At 42.1% G+C, this 20,287-nt stretch overlaps 1 protein-coding gene across 1 annotated transcript; it reads left to right on the top strand.

Moving 5' to 3' along the window:
• Positions 1-4,526: 4,526 nt before the first annotated feature.
• On the top strand, positions 4,527-20,287 carry vamp3 (vesicle-associated membrane protein 3 (cellubrevin)). The gene is made up of 5 exons (XM_021609813.3): positions 4,527-4,839; positions 14,551-14,623; positions 16,042-16,200; positions 16,286-16,337; positions 18,738-20,287. Coding segments are annotated over exons 1-5 (306 nt in total). The 5' UTR covers positions 4,527-4,837; the 3' UTR covers positions 18,758-20,287.

The raw sequence follows: 20,287 nt of genomic DNA, 5'->3' as shown, positions 1-20,287 counted from the left end.
CGGTGAGTGGGGGGGTACTGTCATGTACTGTCATGTTGTGTCTTGTTTCTGTCCTTTCTCTTCACCCTGTCTCCCTCTGCTGGTCGTGTTAGGTTACCTTTTCTCCCCCTCTTTCCCCCAGCTGTCCCTTGTCTTCTCTGACTACCTCGTTCACCCCTTTTCCCACCTGTTCCCTTTTTCCCTCTGATTAGGTCTCTATATCTCTCTCTCTTTCTGCTCCTGTCTTTGTCGGATTCTTGTTTGTGTTAGTCATGCCTGAACCAGACTATCGTCATGTTTGCTGCAACCTTGTCCTGTCCTGTCGGAATCTGCCGGTCCATCTGAGCCTACCTATGTTTGGTTATTAAAGAAGCTCTGTTTACATTAATTCGCTTTTGGGTCCTCATTCACGCACCGTAACAGCTCTAGTGAAGGTTATGAATTTAGTTGTTTGTATTTTCAAGACCAGTTTGAGACCATAAAGGGAGGCCTGCAGTGACTGAAAAGCAGTCTGGAGCTCTTCAACAGCCTGAACCAGAGAAGGAGCACATGAATATATAACTGTATAATTTGCATATAGATGTAACTTTGCTGGTTGCATCCCATATCCCAAATCATTAATGCAAATGAATCAAATGAAACCCTGGGGCACACCTGTATTAAAAAGCTAGTAGTCATTTAGGCATGTTACCTTGGTGTTCTTGGGCACAGGGACTATGGTGGTCTGCTTGAAACATGTAGGTATTACAGACTCGGTCAGGGACAGGTTGAAAATGTGATTGAAGACACTTGCCAGTTGGTCAGCGCATGCTCGGAGTAGACGTCCTGGTAATCCATCTGGCCCTGTGGCCTTGTGAATGTTGGCCTTTTTAAAGGTCTAACTCACATCAGCTACGGAGAGAGTGATCACACAGTCTTCCAGAACAGCTGACGCTCTCATGCATGCTTCAGTGTTGCTTGCCACTTTCACAACCCTGTGAAGATTATCATTATTTATTTAATCTGTAGCCTAATTAACTGCATGCTTCCACAACAAGTCATAGTGAGAGGACCACACAACATGTCATTGCACGACCAAGTTAACTTCAATCAATCAAATGTATTTATAAATCACTTTTTACATCAGCAGATGTCACAAAGTTCTATACAGAAACCCAGCCTAAAACCCCATTCAGCAAGCAATGCAGATGTAGAAGCATGGTGGCTAGGAAAAACTCACTAGAAAGGCAGGAACCTAGAAACAAACCTAGAGAGGAACCAGGCTCTGAGGGGTGGCCAGTCTTGCTGTGCCGGGTGGAGATAGTACATGGCCATTATGTCCAGATTGTTCTTCAAGATGCTTAAACATTCATAGATGACCAACAGGGTCATTCAAAGGTTGAGACAGCAGGTGTGAGCGAGAGAGAGAGAGAGAGAGAGAGAGAGAGAGTAAAAAAAAAGCAGATCCGGGGTAAGGTAGCACTTCTGGTGAACAGGTCAGGGTTCCATAGCCGCAGGCAGAACAGTTGAAACTGGATTAGCGGCACGACCAGGTGGACTGGGGACAGCCACGGTTGGATAAGGTTGGACGGAATCCTGGTTGGTGAAAGTGATTCAAACTGTGGAATCATGCCATATTTGGACTAGATCATTTTAACCAAGGTCAGAATGTTGTTATATACATTCAACAAATATCAGTTGAAATCACACTGTGGATGTATTATACTTTCAATTGTATTGGAGGCATACTTACAGTATGTATATATTTTTTGTCATTTAGCAAAGGCTCTTATCCAGAGCAAATATCCTACCAACGGTCCATCAAAAACGGACGACATGGATATTCAGCTAGCGGGATATACTCTGCACCGGCAGGATAGAACAGCACACTCCAGTAAGATGAGGGGGGGCGGTCTGTGCATATTTGTAAACAACAGCTGGTACACAAAATCTAAGGAAGTCTCTAGATTTTGCACGCTTGAAGTAGAGTATATTGTTATAAATTGCAGGCCACACTACTTGCCTAGAGAGTTCTCAGCTATACTTTTCGTGGCTGTTTATTTACCACCACAAACAGATGCTGACACTAAGACTCAGTCAGCTGTATAAGGAAATAAGCAAACAGGAAACCACTCACCCAGAGGCGGTGCTCCTAGTGGCCGGAGACTTTAATGCAGGGAAACTTAAATCAGTTCTACCAAATCTCTAGCAACATGTTAAATGTGCAACCAGAGGGAAAACAATTATAGATCACCTTTACTCCACACAGAGAAGCGTACAAAGCTCTCCCTCACCTTCCATTTGGCAAATCTGACCATAACTCTATCCTCCTGATTCCTGCTTACAAGCAAAAGTTTAAGCAGGAAGCACCAGTGACTCGGTCTATAACGACAACGATGAGACAGCCTATAGGGAGGAGGTCAGATACCTGGACGGGTGGTGCCAGAATAACAACCTATCCCTCAACGTCAGCAAGACTAAGGAGATGATTGTGGACTACAGGAAAAGGAGCACCGAGCATGTCCCCAATCTCATCGATGGGCCTGTAGTGGAGCAGGTTGAGAGATTCAAGTTCCTTGGTGTCCACATCAACAACCAACTAGAATTGTCCAAACACACCAAGACAGTCGTGAAGAGGGCATGACAAAGAATATTACCCCTCAGGAAACTAAAAAGATTTGGCATGGGTCCTGAGATTCTCAAAAGGTTCTACAGCTGCACCATCGAGAGCATCCTGACTGGTTACATCCCTGCCTGGTACGGCAATTGCTCGGCCTCTGACCACAAGGTACTTCAGAGGGTAGTGCGTATGGCCCAGTACATCACTGGGGCAAAGCTGCCTGTCATCCAGGACCTCTACACCAGGCGGTGTCAGAGGAAGGCCCTAAAAATTGTCAAAGACCCCAGCCACCCCAGTCATAAACTGTTCTCTCTACTACCGCATGGCAAGTGGTACCGGAGTGCCAAGTCTAGGACAAAAAGGCTTCTCAACAGTTTTTACCCCCAAGCCATAAGACTCCTGAACAGGTAACCAAATGGTTACCTGGACTATTTGCATTGTGTGTGCCCCCCCCCCCCCCCAAACCCTCTTTTACGCTGCTGCTACTCTCTGTTTATCATATATGTATAGTCACTTTAACTATACATTCATGTACATTCTACCTCAATTGGCCCAACCAACCAGTGCTCCCGCACATTGGCTAACCGGGCTATCTGCATTGTGTCCCACCACCCACCAACCCCTCTTTTTACACTACTGCTACTCTCTGTTCATCATATATGCATAGTCACTTTAACCATGCCTACTACCTCAATAAGCCTGACTAACCGGTGTCTGTATATAGACTTGCTACTGGTATTTTCAAATGTCTTTTTACTGTTGCTTTATTTCTTTACTTACCTACACACACCTTTTTTTCACACTACTGGTTAGAGCCTGTAAGTAAGTATTTCACTGTAAGGTCTACCTACACATGTTGTATTATGAGCATGTGACAAATAAACTTTGATTTCATTGAACTTTCAGTAGTGAGTACATAGCTTTTCATTTGATACTAGTCCTCCATGGGAATGGAACCCACAACCCTGGCATTGCAAGCACCATGCTCTACCAACTGAGCTACATGGGACCATATGCGCTGTACAGTCTAACCTATGGATGTTGTACCCATGAAATGGGGTATAGGCCCACTCAGTGACAATCACAGTACACAACTGTGTAGAATTTACACAAATATTAGCATCTTCACTCTTATTGCAGGACTTTGACTGTGGGAAATTATCTATCCAGTGAGTCTATAGGACATTCCAAATGGACTGTACAGCCAAACCCTGCAACATCCAAGTCCCGCAATAACTGCTATGATGCTAATATTTGTGAAACTCTTCACAGTTGTGTTCTGTGTCACCGAGAAGGCTGATACCCCATTTAATGGGTTCACAATCTCGAGCTTAGGCTGCACAGTCCAATATGAATGTTCAATACACACAATAGGTCATACAGGGGCTCCTGAGTGGCACAGCGGTCTACGGCACTGCATCTCAGTGCTTGAGGTGTCACTATAGACACCCTGGTTTAAATCCAGACTGTACCACAACTGGCTGTGATTGGGCGGTGCACAATTGGCCCAGCGTCATCCGGGTTTCGCTGGTGTATGCTGTCATTGTAAATAAGAATTTGTTCTTAACTGACTTGCCTAGTTAAATAAATAAAAATAAATACAGTGAGCTGATTTCCCACAGATAAAGTTCCCTAATAAGAGCTAAGATGCTAATATTTGTGGGACCTCTACACAATTGTGTCAGTGAGTAGGCTGAAACCTAATTTCATGGGTGCAACATCCATAGGTTTGGCTGAACACAGTGTATATAAGTATGCCCCCAAGGCAATTCTAAAGATGAATAGATCCACAGTGCAATATTAACTAATTATTGCATTTTGTTGTATTTATATAACAACGTTCCGAGCTTGTTTAGCATTAACTAATCCAAATAGCATGATTCCATTATTATTGGGGATTTCATTTTGAAGGCGAAAAGCTAAATCCACTGTGGCTCATCCTTATTGTGGCTAGCTTCACACAAATTCCCGAGGGAGGGGTAGCCTTTTCTTGAAACACTCTGGAAATGTGTATTTCAAATTCAGATGAATTTTTTCAGATGCTTGTTTTGTTAGTTTAAAATTGTCCAATTGCTATTCATTGATATTTTGGGGAATGACGCAATGAATTTGAGGTGCGCCATTTATTATACATACTGTCACTTTAAATGACACAGAAGAAGTAAACTGGTACAGATTGACACCGCCTCATACTAGCTACACGTTCAAGATTTCCGGTGCTTTCGATCTCTGGCTGCTAGCTAGCTATCCAATAAAAACATGTAAGTATTTTCTCTTCTCAGGTTTATAATAACTTTAGGTCATTTGATCAACTACACGAACTTTCAATAACTTGGTCGGTGTTTCGAATACGTGTATTTATTGTAAAAAAAAATAGAGTCAACAACGCCCAACTTCTCTGGGGTTGGGTGTGTGAAGGTCTCGCTTGTTAGCAGCTAACTTTCATGCAACAAGTGCTTGCTCAAACTAGCCGTATATAGCTAGCTGACATTAGCGTGCTAATGCTGGCCCAGTAACTTCGTTAGCTAGCTGCGTCAATTTGTTTTTGTAAACTAGCTAACTTATTATTTAGCTCGCTAAGTTAACCGTACCCAGGGTCTGACGCTAACGTTACCTAGCTATGGTTATATATGTTTTTAAGTGTTTGCTAAAAGTTCGCTAGGGCGATCACTCACTGACACTGCTCTAGAATGTAGTGAAATATGGGTAAACCCAAGATGGGGCTACTAAATGAATGTCTCAACCTAGTTTCCTTTAGCCTATGTCATTATGAATCACATACTCATTAGCTTGTTCTCTACAATATTACAACCGTAAGATTTTGTTGTTGTACTACAACAGTACAATATGCTTTGTACTTAACAGTGTTGGTTAAATGAGAACGTTCGTTTGTTGTGGCCGCTCCTAGTTTAGACCGCGCAGCTCTAGGTTGGAAAGTATCTGTTGCCTATTTCGGAGGTGGGCCATATGGTTGTTTTTGTCTGTCTACTTGGCGTTGTTAAGGAGGCTACTTTGGACATATAATTATTCCACTGCTATCGTTCTCATGATCCAAGCCCATGCTTGCTTACTATTATGATATATTCTCGACCAGGCATGTTTACCTAGAGACAGAACATTACAGAATAAAATGACAAATGTAGTGAGTGTCTGGATAAAAGTTTTGCTCTTCTCGAAAGTGAAACAATATTTTTTTAAATATTAACAAATATCAACAGACAAAAGAGGAATAGTCACATGCAAAAAAAGCATACAAACAAACTATTTACAATGCCAGGAATAATAAACAAACACATAATATTCATTTAATAATACAAGTTTTAATTGCCTTTTTGTTTTTCATTTGAATTAAAGTGGTGCCATATTGTTTAAACTCATAAAGTGAAAAAGGTTAGGTTTTGAATTAGACCTTTTGCATTTGTGAATATTAAATTTACCTAGTATTATTAACAGTTGAATTAAATATACTACATATTTATCTATGTCAGAATTTCTGAAATAAATCATTATATCAAAACCATTAAATAGTACAACCGGTCCTATTTTTTTTGTAACAAAATTCTGCATGTCAATCCAAAACATTCTACTATAAATACAGGCAAAAAACAAATGCAAAATGGTCTCCTTCTCCATTCCACAGAATCACAGTTATATTCAGCTTGAATCTTTCCAAAACATGTTTCACAGGATACATTTTATTTAACAATTTAAATGAAACTTCATTTACTTTGTTACTGATACAATATTTGTTAGGAATTTTCCATGCTTTCCCCCATTTGTATATCACCATAGATATTTGACCAAAATAATCTTGCTGAGGGAATTGTAGTATCACAACCAATATTTCTGTTTATTACTACATTTATCTTTGATGTTAATATTACCAATTAATATATTTTAATGTAAATCTATGTTACTTACATCAACCACAGGGGAATTTAAAAGAGATACAACCCCCCTTGGAATCGCATCAAAAACAATTGCATATTCTTTCGGGGTTATTGGAATTCTAAACTTATCAAGGAAATCCCCATATGAGAGTAGATATCCATCCTTATTCAGTAACAGTAAAACAATATACTCAGCTTGGTTTCATAGACTTAAGGTAAAGTAACTCTGGGATCATTTCTCAAATGAGTATGTTACTTATGGATAACGCGAACGTCTCGCAACCTTTGCATCTCATCACGGACAACTTTAACATTTGAGTTAATTAGCAACTTTTCAACTACTTACTACTTTTTAGACACTTTGCAAATTCGTAACATGTAATTAGAATTGTAATTTGAAAACCTATATGAAATGGGTGATGGACATCCACAAATGAATACATACCATGCGAAGTGCAACACATCATACTAAAAGGAGTGTCTCGGATTTACATACATAAGAATAATACGAAATGCGTGGAGGTCAATCTGTCTGGAGTAAATGCAGGCAGTCGTAGCCAGCCATGCATTAGGATGTTTATTAGCCTATTTTGTTTATCATTGAATAGGAATAAGTAAGTAAATCATGTGCATTTTCATCTGTCAGGGTTGTTTACCTTTGAACAATCTGTGTGAAGGAACCTACCAATATGCTCTGAGTGATAGCGCAGTAATGTGCATTTGAGGTATAGGTTCTACCTGCATTTTAAAGTGCACTTCTGGGTTTTCCGATCCCGAGTAAATCTCTTTACGAGTATCAAGTGTGATAAAACGGACACGAATACGAGTGAGACGAGTTACAGATAGTAAACAGTAGCAGCAGTGTATGTGATGAGTCAGTGTGCAAAAAGGTCAATGCAGATAGTCTGGGTAGCTATTTGGTTAAATATTGAACTATTTAGTAGTCTTATGGCTTGGGGGTAGAAGCTGTTCTGGGTCTTGTTGGTTCCAGACTTGGTACCGCTTGCCCAGACTTGTGTGGCTGGAGCCTTTGACAATTTTTATGGCATTTCTCTGACACTGCCTGGTAAGAGGTCCTGGATGGGAGGGAGCTCGGCCCTAGTGATGTACTGGGTTGTACGCACTTCTGCCTCGCTGAAGTGTAAAGGGGCGTGCTTGGCCTACCGTTTCCTGTAGTCCACGTTCAGCTCCTTTGTCTTGATGATGTTGAGGGAGAGGTTGTTGTCCTGGCACCACACTGCCAGGTCTCTGACCCCCATATTTGCTGTCTCATCGTCGGTGGTCAGGTCAACCACTGTCACGTTGTCTGCAAACTTAATGATGGTGTTGGTGGAGTTGAGCATGGCCACGCAGTCGTGGGTGAACAGGGAGTACAGGAGGGGACTAAGTACTCCTGAGTGGCGCGGCTGTCTAAGACACTGCATCTCAGTGCAAGAGACGTCACTGGTTCTAATCCAGGCAGCATCACATCCGGATGGGATTGGGAGTCCCATAGGGCGGCGCACAATTGGCTCAGCGTCGTCCGAGGTAGGCCTTCATTGTAAATAAGAATTTGTTAGGGCTAGGCGTCCCTCGGTGAAACTGGAGGGTGCGCAATTCAATTAAATAATCAAAACAATTATGGATATTAAACATTTAGGTACGTACAAGTGTCTTATATCGGTTGAAAGCTTAAATTCCTGTTAATCTAACTGCACTGTCTGATTTAGAGTAGCTATTACAGCGAAAGCATGCCATGCGATTGAGGTCGGCTCCCCACATCAAAATATTTCTCAACCGGCACCGGTTTAATAAATTCACAAATAGTAATTTAAATATCCACTTACTTTTTGAAAATCTTCCTCTGATTTATCATCCAAAGGGTCCCAGCTATAACACGTAGTGGTGTTTTTTTCAATAAAAGCCTTTTTTATATCCCAAAAAGTTGCATGCAACATGCAGGGAAAGGAATCTGAAAATCTACTCCTCAACTTTGATTCAACAAGTCAAAATACGTTTCTATCTACTCCTCATATACCCTAAAATGTAATCAAACTAATAATATTTCTTACGGAAAGAAGTATGTTCAATAGGAAACCGATTTTAGCAGGTGCGTCTTATCTTTATGGCGCGCGCAAACACAAATTTTCAAGACTGTCCCTGTACTAAAACTGATTTCTTATTCTTTTTGGAAGTTACAAGCCTGAAACCTTGAACATAGACTGCTGACACCCTGTGGAAGCCATAGGAGTTGCATCTTGGGAGCTAGAATTGAGTATGCACTTATACTTGCCATTGTAAGAGCATGGTCACTCAAAAACAAATCCGGTTGGTTTTTCATTGGATTTTCTCCTACCATATCTATTGTGTTATATTCTCCTACATTATTTTAACACTTTGACGTTTGTAGAAATGGTAACTTTCCAATGGCAATTCTATGCATATCCTGGCTTCAGGGCCTGAGCTACAGGCAGTTTACTTTGAGCACTTCATTCAGGCGGAAATTGAGAAAAAAAGGGGCATAGCCCTAATAAGTTAACTGACTTGCCTAGTTAAATAAAAAAGCGTACGCACCCCTGAAGGGCCCTTGTGTTGAGGGTCAGAGTGGCAGATGTGTTGTTGCCTACCCTCACCACCTGGGGGCGTCCCATCAGTAAGTCCAGGATCCAGTTGCAGAGGAAGCTGTTCAGTCCCAGGGTACTTAGCTTATTGATGAGCTTGGAGGGCACTATGGTGTTGAACTCTGATCTGTCGTCAATGAACAGCATTCTCACGTAGGTGTTCCTTTTGTCCACGTGGGAAAGGGCAGTATGGAGTGCAATAGACACTGCATCATCTGTGGATCTGTTGAGGGGGTTTGTTGTGGGTTCAGGGTGTCTGGGATCATGGTGTTGTGAGCCATGACCTGCATTTCATGGGTACAGATGTGAGTGCTACAGGGTGATAGTCATTTAGACAGGTTACATTGGCGTTCTTGCGCACCGTTACTATGGTGCTCTCCTTAAAATATGTATGTAGCCAGTTAGCGACGCTGATGATAACCTTCTTGTGGGTAGACAAACTTTCCCCAAAAAGCTCAATTAAATGTTAACTGCATAGTAGGCTTACCTGACAATAATCATGATTGAGTTTCAACTGCTAGGAAAGAGAAGACAACGCTTCTACTAGTCAGACTCAATCTCACAGGCACAAATGTGACTGGAGTTGTTATCACGGTAACTTCCCGCCCTTAAAGGGGCAGGTGAAAATTTTGCATCTGTGATATTTTGGTTAAAACTAATTTCATAAAAAAATGTATTTAACACTAGTATTAGTTCTTACTAGTAATACATTTGTTTTAGTAACACTACAAAGCAAGCTCATCTGTTTGTTTTGTTGGTGTAATTTTAGCAGAGGACAATATTTTTGCTGGTAAAAAAAATCTGAGTGTCTGGTAGATTTAAAAAAAAAATAATAATAATTAATCTACCTGCCACAAGTTAATTTTATGTCCTGATCTTGAGAGAATGTGAATGCTCAGTTAACACCTCTACGGACTGTATCTATCTTTATCAGCATCATAAAAACTGATCGTATTTCAAACATATAAAATGTGCATCCAAGCCGAACTGAAATCTTATCAGAAACAGGTTTGGTTGTTTTCAGTTTTCTATTTCCTTACAACCGGTCAACCTGATGTCAGTTGGACATTTTGCACAGAAAATCTTTTAGTTTTTATTCCATTTTCTCCCCAGGTCCCTAAATGTTTTTGCTCCACAAAAGATGACAGAACTTTACCAATGTCAACTAGATTGAAGCATTCATTATATCTATTTATGACATCTGGTGAGCAAGGGTTTATTTAGTCTTCTAGGGGAACACATAATTATAGATACTAACAAATAGGAAATAGGGACCCCACGCCTGGCTGGCTACTTGATGTACTTGTGGAAACACTGCGCAGTTTAAGTTCCTTAAGTTTGAGGTGCTCATTTATTTATTTTTTTAATAATATGAGTACTATTGTTGCACGTGTATGTCTCGATAGTACATTTTAGGTTTTCAATATCACAAACTTTTAGCATATTGGTTATAGATTTGGACACTTTAAAACTGTGTTTTGACATTGGGCTATTTATCAATGTCTTGTCAACAGCAAGCAGTGACCGCATGTTTTAGGAATATCAATTGAACTTTCAACATTATTTTCCAATGGTATTGTACTTAATCAGGTAAACTGCTGAATGAGTCCCAAAACTTGCTGTGATTTGATTAATTTTGATGTACCAGAAATCACCAAGGGTTTGCCTTGCCTAATGGCGATTCTCCTTTAAGCCCAGAAAGCAGCCATTCAGCTTGCCATGCACCAGCTTGTCAAGTGTAATAATGTCAAGATATGTTCAGTACTTACCAAACAATGGAGTTGTGCTTAGCAACTATCGTCACTACTGCTGTTATGGCCGGTATATAACGTTACTTTCCAAAAAAAGGTCTAAATGAAAAGTTACGTGAAACCGGGAAAAAAATGCTTTGTCTGGAAAGAATCTTAAGTATTGTTTTGGACCAAGTGCACATGCACCAAATGCACCTCGTAATAAAATCCCTCATTAAAATGCAATATTAGTGGGCCTCCCGAGTTGCGCAGCGGTCCAAGGCGCTGCATCGTAGTGCTAGAGGTGTTACTACAGACCCGGGTTCATTAACGGGCTGTGCCACAACCGGCCGTGGCCGGGAGTCCCATAGCACGGCGCACAATTGGCCCAGTGTTGTCTGGGTTAGGGGAGGGTTTGGCCGCTGGGGCTTTCCTGACTCATTGTGCTCTAGCGACTTCTTGTGGCGGGCCGGGTGCCTGCAGGAAGACCCCGGTCGCCAGTTACACTGAACAAAAATGTAAAGTTGTGGTTTCATGAGTTGAAATAATACCCCAAAAATGTTCCATACCCACAGAAAGCTTATTTCTCTCAAATTTTGTGCACAAATTTGTTTACCTCCCTGTTGGTGAGCATTTCTCCTTTGCCAGATAATACATACACCTGACAGGTGTGGCATATCAAGAAGCTGAGTAAACAGCATGATCATCACACAGGTGCACCTTGTGATAGGGACCATAAAGGGCCACTCTAAAATGTGCAGTTTTGTCACACAACACAATACCACAGATGTCTCAAGTTTTGAGGGAGCGCACAATTGGCATGCTGACTGCAGGAATGTCCACCAGAGCTGTTGCCAGAGTATTGGATGTTCATTTCTCAACATTGTTTTAGGGCAGTACGTCCAACCGGCCTCAACCCCAGACCATGTGTATGGAATTGTGTGGGCAGGCGGTTTGCTGATGTCTCCCTTGTGAATAGAATGCCCCATGGTGGTGGTGGGGGTATGGGCAGGCATAAGCTACGGACAATGAACATAGTTGCATTTTATCAATGGCAATTTGAATATGCACAGGTACCGTGACAAGCACCTGAGGCCCATTGTCGTGCCATGCATCTGCCGCGATCATCTCATATTTCGGCATTATAATGTACCATAATACTTAAGATCATGTTGCAATGATCTGTACACAATTACTGGAAGCTGAAAATGTCCCAGTGCTTCCATGGCCTGCATACTCACCAGACATGTCACTCATTGAGCATGTTTGGGATGCTCTGGATCGACTTGTACGACAGCTTGCCTCAGTTCCCGCCAATATCCAGCAACTTTGCACAGCCATTGAAGAGGAGTGGGACAACAGGCCACAATCAACAGCCAGATCAACTCTGTGAAGGAGATCTCGTGCTGCATGAGGCAAATGGTGATCACAACACGTACTGTCTGGTTTCCTGATCCACGCCCCCACCTTTGTTTTTTAAAGGTGTCTGTGACCAACAGATGCATATCTGTATTCCCAGTCATGTGAAATCTATAGATTAGGACCTAATTTATTTATTTCAATTGATTGATGTCTTTATTTGAACTGTAACTCGGTAAGTTATTTGTTGCGTTTATTTTTGTTCAGTATAGATTCTTTCCAGACAAGGTGTTATTTCGGTTGCATGTAGCTTCTTTTCTGGAAGTACATACTGGACGCGAAGGCGATAGTTGCTCAGGGACACTCCATTCTTTGGTAAGTACCGAGCGTATTTTGACATTTTATTAAGCTTGAAAAGCTGATGAATGGCAAGTTGACATCAAGCCTCACATTCCCCTCAACTTAAGTGATATTTTGAATCAATGGCCGGGCTTTCTTTCTTGCTAGACAAGCCATGAATATACATAGCTAGGTACATAGCCTATATTTTAATCCTAGGATGAATGTGGATAGCCAGATGCATACGTAATGTCATCACTTTGTCCAGTCATTTAAAAAAAAAAATGTATTCTTCTGTAGCAAGTTAGCCAACGTTAGCAAACACTTTTGAGGTTGTATGAAGCTAATGTGGCCAACCAAAGTGTTTTAATGCTCCAGGCAGTGAAGATGCCAAGATTCCATTTGTAACTCACATTAGCTTGGGTGTTATGGTTTATGCATATTCAAGGTTCATAGAACAGGGTCTAATACTATAATGCAGATGCCTAAATTGGCATGTACTGTGCCATTTCAAAGTTTGATTCCTGGAATGACCTATTTTAGTCCCTTCAGTTGAATGTCTCTGCGCTCATTGTAAACTTCAGTAAGCTCTATTGGATCATGAGCGAGCGGAACTATGTCGGAGAATAATAGGAAGCCTGCTTTGTGACCTTCGCTATCTGCATCCTCATCGGAGAATGTTCCGCTGATGCAGCGCACGGACGGAAATGCCCGGTGCCTCGACTGCGGTGTCTAGCTCGGTGGCCATGTAATGTGATTTTCCCATCTAAGAAAGTCCTCTAATACTGAATAGATGATCCCAACTTCTCTCCTACTTTCCCTACATTCAGTTATTACTGATCTGAAAGGGCTAGATTGGTGAGAGCAGTTGGGTGAAAACTTTCTCATGAGTTAAATGTGATTAATACCTTGAAGGATGTCAATACACACAGAGGGAGAGGTGCAGCTTGTTACCTGTAGTCAAAACAGGCTGTATTGTGGGAGAAGTATGGCAATATGGAACAGACTGTTTGTTAGTGAAGTGTAGGAGACCGAATGGTTCTGCTGTATTGGGTGCAGTGGAGTAGGCTGCAGTGGGGGAGTGTTGAACAAGAAACTGAGAGCATAAAGTTGAGACCACACCTCCCTGTATCATGCTACCACTACCAGCCACCCAAGCTCCGCTATCATTACATACTCACTCACACCCCGTAAAGTTATGCCATGTCCCCCACCATTAGTATATATTCCACACTATCATGTATTCCCCCACACACATACGGTAGTCAATAAATCTGGACCTATTGCGGTAGGAATTATTGTGGTCGCTGACTATCTGTCCACCAGGATGGTACAGTGTCTGGATGACTGAGATACAGGAATTAACCGGACTAGCGCCATAAGTGGCTGAGTGGGGCAGCTTCAGCGCCTGCTCTCCTGAGAGGTTTTAGGAAGAGGGTGTGGAATTCTTGCCGTGCGTTTGTGTTTGGGGAGAGAGGGAGCGGGGCCATTTATCTGTCTGGGCTACCACCACTGTACTCTAGCCTACTGTCTGTGTGCTGAATCAGTAACACACACACACTACCCTTTCTGTCCCCCTGAGGGAAGCTAGGACCTCTCTGAGCTGTATTAATGGAAAAACTCCAGTGAGGTAGTAGGCTTACTGCCATTTCTCCAGCAGGTGTCAGCAGAGCGCTGCTTTAGAAAAGGTCTCCTGTGTTTTCATATGGACATGTCATAACACCGTCATATTAATCATGTGCTTGGGTTAAGTAACGGTACAGTTGGGCTAGAGAAATGGTCATCAGGCTATATGGAAGCCTTTTCACATGGGTCATCTAGGTGTGCCCTTCAGATATCACTTTGATGTGAAGGAATGAATGTGAATGCGTGGAAAGTGATGCCCTTGTCCCATTGCAGAGATGTATTTACTACCCCTGCATTTGGATAGAGACTGATCACCTGTTGCGTTTGAGTGCAATGAGGTCATGGAAGGGTGCAAAATGAAATGGGTAATCCTGCATATCTGGAGACTAGAGTGGGTGTATCTAAACCCTCTGTTGCCCTTTCCCCAGGTCGGCTCCTGCTACAGAAGGCTCCGCACCAGGCAACCGCCGCCTACAACAGACACAGGCCCAAGTGGATGAGGTACGACCCCACTCGCACACATACACCCTTCACTCTAAACATACTCAGCATACACAACTCCCAACACCTACAGCAAGAACTGCTTTCATGATTATCAGCTGTTGTCAAACACCTGTAGGTCTGAAAATATGATCTTCAGTGTGCAGAGAATTCATACTAGAAGATTAAATGAGTATGACATCCTGTACTCAATTTTTTTTTTTTTGTATTTAATTTTTTCAGAACATTCACATTATGAAAACTTTAATTCACGCCTATCAAAACAGCAATATGAGAATTCAGACACAGCCACAGACCCATCATAATTTCCTAGTTGTAGCCTTCTACTTACCTGGTTCTGTACAGTTTCCCCAGAATGTTTCTGTTTAACAGCAGACAGCCTGTGTATCTGTTTAGATGTCAGGGCCACACTGCACTCAGGGTGAAAGTCTCTCTCACACACACACGCAGTCCCAAACTCATCTCTCCCTAGTCCCTATGCAGTTGTGTAGATGTGAGAGTATTGGATAGGTTAGAAATATTGCAATATTTCCATTAAACATTCTAAATGATCATTTCTAGTAGGCCTGGTGGAATTTGTGTTTAATTTGGTTGACTGTAGAAGTTACTAACTCCGCTGTACTCGGGAAGAGCATCCATCAACCCTCTACCCCACACGTGTCCCTCATACCCCTTTACTCCACCCTAACCCTCAGCTCTGTGTCTCACACCTTTCGCTGAAGCTCTTGGCTTCCCTGGGCATGTCAGTTGCTCCTAGCCAAGGATTATATAATAACTGGTAGTGTGTTCCACTACTGCCCCCCCCCCCCCCCCCCCCCCAAACCTTATCCCCTGTGTGTCCGAAGCCTCCTGATAGGCTGCTTGTCTCTTATGTAATACATTTTGTCTCCATGGTTATGTAACCACTGCATGGGCTGGCACAAGCTGCCGCCTCTCCCCTCTCATGGTCTATCTGGCAGGAGGGGCAGGGTTTGTGGAACATATGGGTTAGGCTATGTGCGCTTTGGGCAGAGTGTGTGCGCGTGGCACGTTTGTTTTTCCGGCGACGTGTTGTGCTCCTTCTACGTGGGCTTTATTATGCAACACTGAGCGTCTCATTGAGACTGCAGTACTACTGTCCTCACGCGGTGGAGGTTATAGACAGTATTGCTGTTGTCTCTGACAGGACCTGCATGGTTGTGCAGGAAGACATGCATTTCTTATGCAGTCTAGGACACACTCTGGGCTTGTATTTATTATTATTTTTAACTCAGAAATGGGGTGCTTATCCAGGATCCGGTCCCCCTGCCCTGTCCATGTTTGTTATAATCTGAAAGGCCAAATTGGCGCACATGTTCTTATTTCAGCTCAACCCGAGTTTACTGCAGAAGCAAACAAACTCCTATAAATGACTTTTTCCCATAAAAATGTGTGTGTAGGTGGTGGATATCATGCGTGTGAATGTGGACAAGGTGTTGGAGCGTGACTCGAAGCTGTCGGAGCTGGACGACAGGGCGGACGCATTGCAGGCCGGAGCCTCCCAGTTTGAGACCAGCGCTGCCAAACTCAAAAGGAAGTTCTGGTGGAAGAACTGCAAGGTGCAGTACTCTCTCTCTCACTCACACACACGCGCACACACACAACCGCATGTTGAGATGTTGAGGTGTGTTCTGTGCTCTCCAGATGTGGGCCATCCTGATAGCTGTTATAGTCATCATCCTGGTCATCATCATCAGTAAGTATAGCTCTGGGTGGAACCGTATGGTTGGGTAGTAGAGATGTGCGGGTTGACTCAGAACCTACAGTCCCCACAGGTTTAGGGTCATGAAATATTGTGTGGAAGAAGGGCGGGTGGGTGGCGGGCAGGTTGAATGAAGAGAAAACAATACCTTAAGCAAATCCATGAATGTAGGCTAGCATTCTTGCGCAATTGTATATCTCTAGGCTACATAGATGAAAGAAAAACCTCAATCTGGCATTAGTGTGTGAGCCTAAAATGTAGGGTTACGAGCCAAATAGCCTGCACACCAATCGCCAAATGCTTTTGGGAACAGGCAGAAAAGGTAAGGACAATGTCAGCGTTTAACTCAATAAGAGAGAAGCTGTAAAATGGAGGGTTGAAAGTAGAGAGTGGGGAAGGCCAGAAGACTAAATCTTTCCTAAACATTTAAGTTAAGTGGTAAAAGATGACAGCAGTGAATGTTGCGTGAGATGATTGTGAGGCGCTATACAAATTCGGCAGTCACAAGATGGGGACTTCAAATGGCCGATGGCAAGTCAAGCGAACCCTAGCCTACTGTTCCAACATGATCTCAGAGTATTTCCTATTATTCTGTACGTAAGCCCGATACACTCCATTTTTAGTATGATATGTTAGGTTTCTTAAGGTATGTATTAATTTGTTGTTGCTAATTTTAGCCATCGTGCTAACATTAGCTAGCTTTAGGGGTTAGGGTTAATGTTAGAATTTTTTATAAACCTTTTGTTTTAATGAGCCCTACACAATACAAACACACCAATAGAAAATACTAAATTGCAAAACATGATCATAAAAAACAAAACCATCTTCACTTCGAGCATTCCCCACTTTTTTAACGTCCATAAAGAGCAACAGACATTCAAGCCTGAGCATCCCCTGCAAAACATTGTGCATCTGTGGAGCATAAAAACCAAAAGCAGCTCTCCCTAAATCTGAAGCCACCCTTAAACTCTAGCACTATCCAATCTTGTGCTCTTGTACTGTATTCTATTGTTTCGACCTTGACGCATACGCATCAGATACGTAGGAGGTTCAAAGTAGTGAGTAGTTGCTAAAATGCTAAAGTTGTCTGTGATGAACATGCAACCTTTGGGTTGCTAGACGTTTGCGTTATACGCCCTCCCATCCACCCCGACCAATAGCACTACTTTCGTTTTTGCCTTAACCCGTCTTATGTTTCCATACCAAATGTAACATACTGTATCATACTAATTTAAGTGTCCCGGATTTACGTTTACTATGCTATGTATAGTATATGAGACCAATCTGACTGTTCAGATGGGTTAAATGAAACTGAAATCTGGACACTGACTAGGTCTATAACCTCTCACATAGCCTTTAATATTAACTCTTGCAGAATTAAGCATTTTTTTCATTTTTTTGCTTTGGGAACAGGTGGTTACTGGTTTTGGTTTTTTTCCATTTATGTTTTGAGGTTGGACTTGAGCGTGTAGGGTGCACTGATTTTAGTGTCACTTCGTTAGTCAGTATGTGTTACACCTGTGCTGGTTGCCATCTCGTTAGTCGGAAGGTGTTTCACCTGTGCTGGCACAGGTGCTATTTAAGAGTGGTTGGCTAGGTGCTCCAGTTTTCTTGATGTGGAGGGTTAACACCTTTAGTTGTCTTTGTTAGTTCCTCCTTCTGTTTGAGCGACCATTATTTGCTGGGGAACGTATCAGTGGAGAAATATTATTTCATTCTTTCAGCATTTTGAGAACATGTGAATTCGCATTTAGGGAATGTCTGTAGAGGTGTTATATTTATCAGCATATCAAAAGCTGATATTTCACACACAATATGCATCCAAGCCAAACTGAAATTGTATCAGAAACATTGGGTTGTTATCACGGCTTTCTGTTTCCTTACAACCGGTCAAACTGACTTGGACTTTTTGTACAAATATTTGAGTTACTGTGTTTTCTCCCCGGTCCCTAAATGTATTTTCTCCATGAAAGAAGCAGAGATGATGACAACTTCACTGAAGTCAACTAGATTGAAGCATTCATTTAATTATATCGATTTTAGAGTCTTCTAGGACTATTTATTTATATATATATTTTAGGCCCCAAAAAATCCTGTGCCCCCCTGGCAAAAAAAAAAAAAAAATCACTATCTGACTAGGCTACAGTGCATACATTTGCGGGTTGGGTGTGGTGCCTGGGATTTTCACTTTATCACATAGTCGGCCGGTTGCGGATGGGTAATTAGAATCTGCGGGTGGGTGAACAAAAGGCTAACCCGCGCACCATTAATGGTTAGGGACAATACTGGGAACAAAGGTTATGACTAGCTTGGCTGGGGGTTGAGTGAGGTCTATGGCTCTTTCCTTCATGTGATTGTCTGTGTGCCTAACTCCTCCTCTGCCTTCTATGTCAGTCTGGAGCCAGTCATCATAAAGAAGCAGTTGTTGGAGGCGGAAGAGGAATGGGCGAATGGTGGAGAGGAGCGAGTAAAGAGCTGAACGTCTCAAACACGAGGTCTCGTGGTTTAGCCTACCCATTCTCCACAGCAGTGTTCTTTCTTCCTGGTCCTGGAGGGCCTATCCAGTCAGATTTAGAATACATTGCATATAGAAATGTATTGCATAGAACTGATACCATTCTTCATTCCATGATAGAAAGTCAACCCTCTGAATGTACCTGCTGATGGTTGAACTACATATAAAGGTCAAAACAGGCTGCGGCCCTCCAGCACCAGGAGTGAAGCACACTGCATTCAATTTCTCAAGTTATATTTGTGTTTTTTGTTAATAATAATAGATTTGATTGTGTGTGACAGAGCGAGACAAGGCCCTGCGTGATTTGCTCTGTGCTTTCCTGTTAGTCCCTACTGTAATATTGACCTGATGTGCCAAGGAGTCACCCTCCACCCCCTTAAACACACACACACACACAGTCATCAGATCAGAACACCAAATGACTAATTGACATCGACTTTTGGATTATTATATCCACAGAAACAACTGGGCATGGCTGAGATTTAATCTCAACCTTGTTCTGTCTCTAACAGGACTGTGTGTGTGTGACTCTAAATATGTGGGCTTGAGTTCAGAGAAACTGCCAAGATTGGCACACAAGCCTTGTTTCTTTTCTGTTAGTCTGCTTGCCCAAAGTGACTGACAATGATACTGCCAATGCCATCAGTGCCACACTGGTCATATAAAAGTAGTGCCTTAAGTAGTGATTCATGTCAAAGCACCAAACAATAGATATCAGGCAAAGATGGGGGATAACATTTAACTTAAGAAAAACAGCCAAAAGACAGCCAAGCCTTATCAAACCAACATACGGAACCAGCAGTGCTTTCCAATGGTCTGCATATTCATGCCCACACACACATATAGGCACTAATGGTCTTCTCTGCAGGCTCCTGCTATCCTTTATATTATCCTAATAACTACAACCTTTCAATTGTTTTATTAATTTAATGCCAATAAATGTTTTTGTTCCTTAAATATATTTGCTGTGTAGTGTTACTAATCTTAAGAGAAACGGTGTAGATTATTTTTCTTTGCATACTGAAATGCCTTTAGTTGCCATGGTTACTTTGTTGCTGCAGTGAAGAGCATCATGGGATGTTTGGGAAGGAGGAACTGTGTGGAGCATGTTCAGTATGTGTCACCACCTTTTTATAGGGTGCCAAAACCAAGGGCCTATTTTCTGGGGTGCAACTATATGGATCCTTCAGACCGATGTGTATTGCATAGAATCAACGTCACGGTCTTGAGTGAATTTTGTTCAATTCAGTACATTTCTGAAGTGCTCTAAAGATGTTACATCTTACTAAATAAACTCCAGCCCTGCCAAATAAGCCTTCCCCAAGTCTACCCCTCCCTGTATAAATATTAGAAACAAGTGCAATTCTACTCTGTGGCTTTACAATGTTGTCTTGCTTGAATAAAAACAGATGTAACTTTTATCACACAA

The sequence above is a fragment of the Oncorhynchus mykiss genome, chromosome 7 (assembly GCF_057628025.1).
Source record: "Oncorhynchus mykiss isolate SJ-2025 chromosome 7, ASM5762802v1, whole genome shotgun sequence".
NCBI lineage: Eukaryota > Metazoa > Chordata > Actinopteri > Salmoniformes > Salmonidae > Oncorhynchus > Oncorhynchus mykiss.
Note: the sequence above shows the minus strand (reverse complement) of the source record. Positions and strands in the feature narration are given on the sequence as shown.

Bases quoted from the DNA above. Each gene is read 5' to 3' on its own strand.
- vamp3 (XM_021609813.3), top strand. The intron at 14,624-16,041 runs GTACGACCCCAC...ATGTGTGTGTAG, and splicing joins CACAGGCCCAAGTGGATGAG to GTGGTGGATATCATGCGTGT. The intron at 16,338-18,737 runs GTAAGTATAGCT...CTTCTATGTCAG, and splicing joins CATCCTGGTCATCATCATCA to TCTGGAGCCAGTCATCATAA.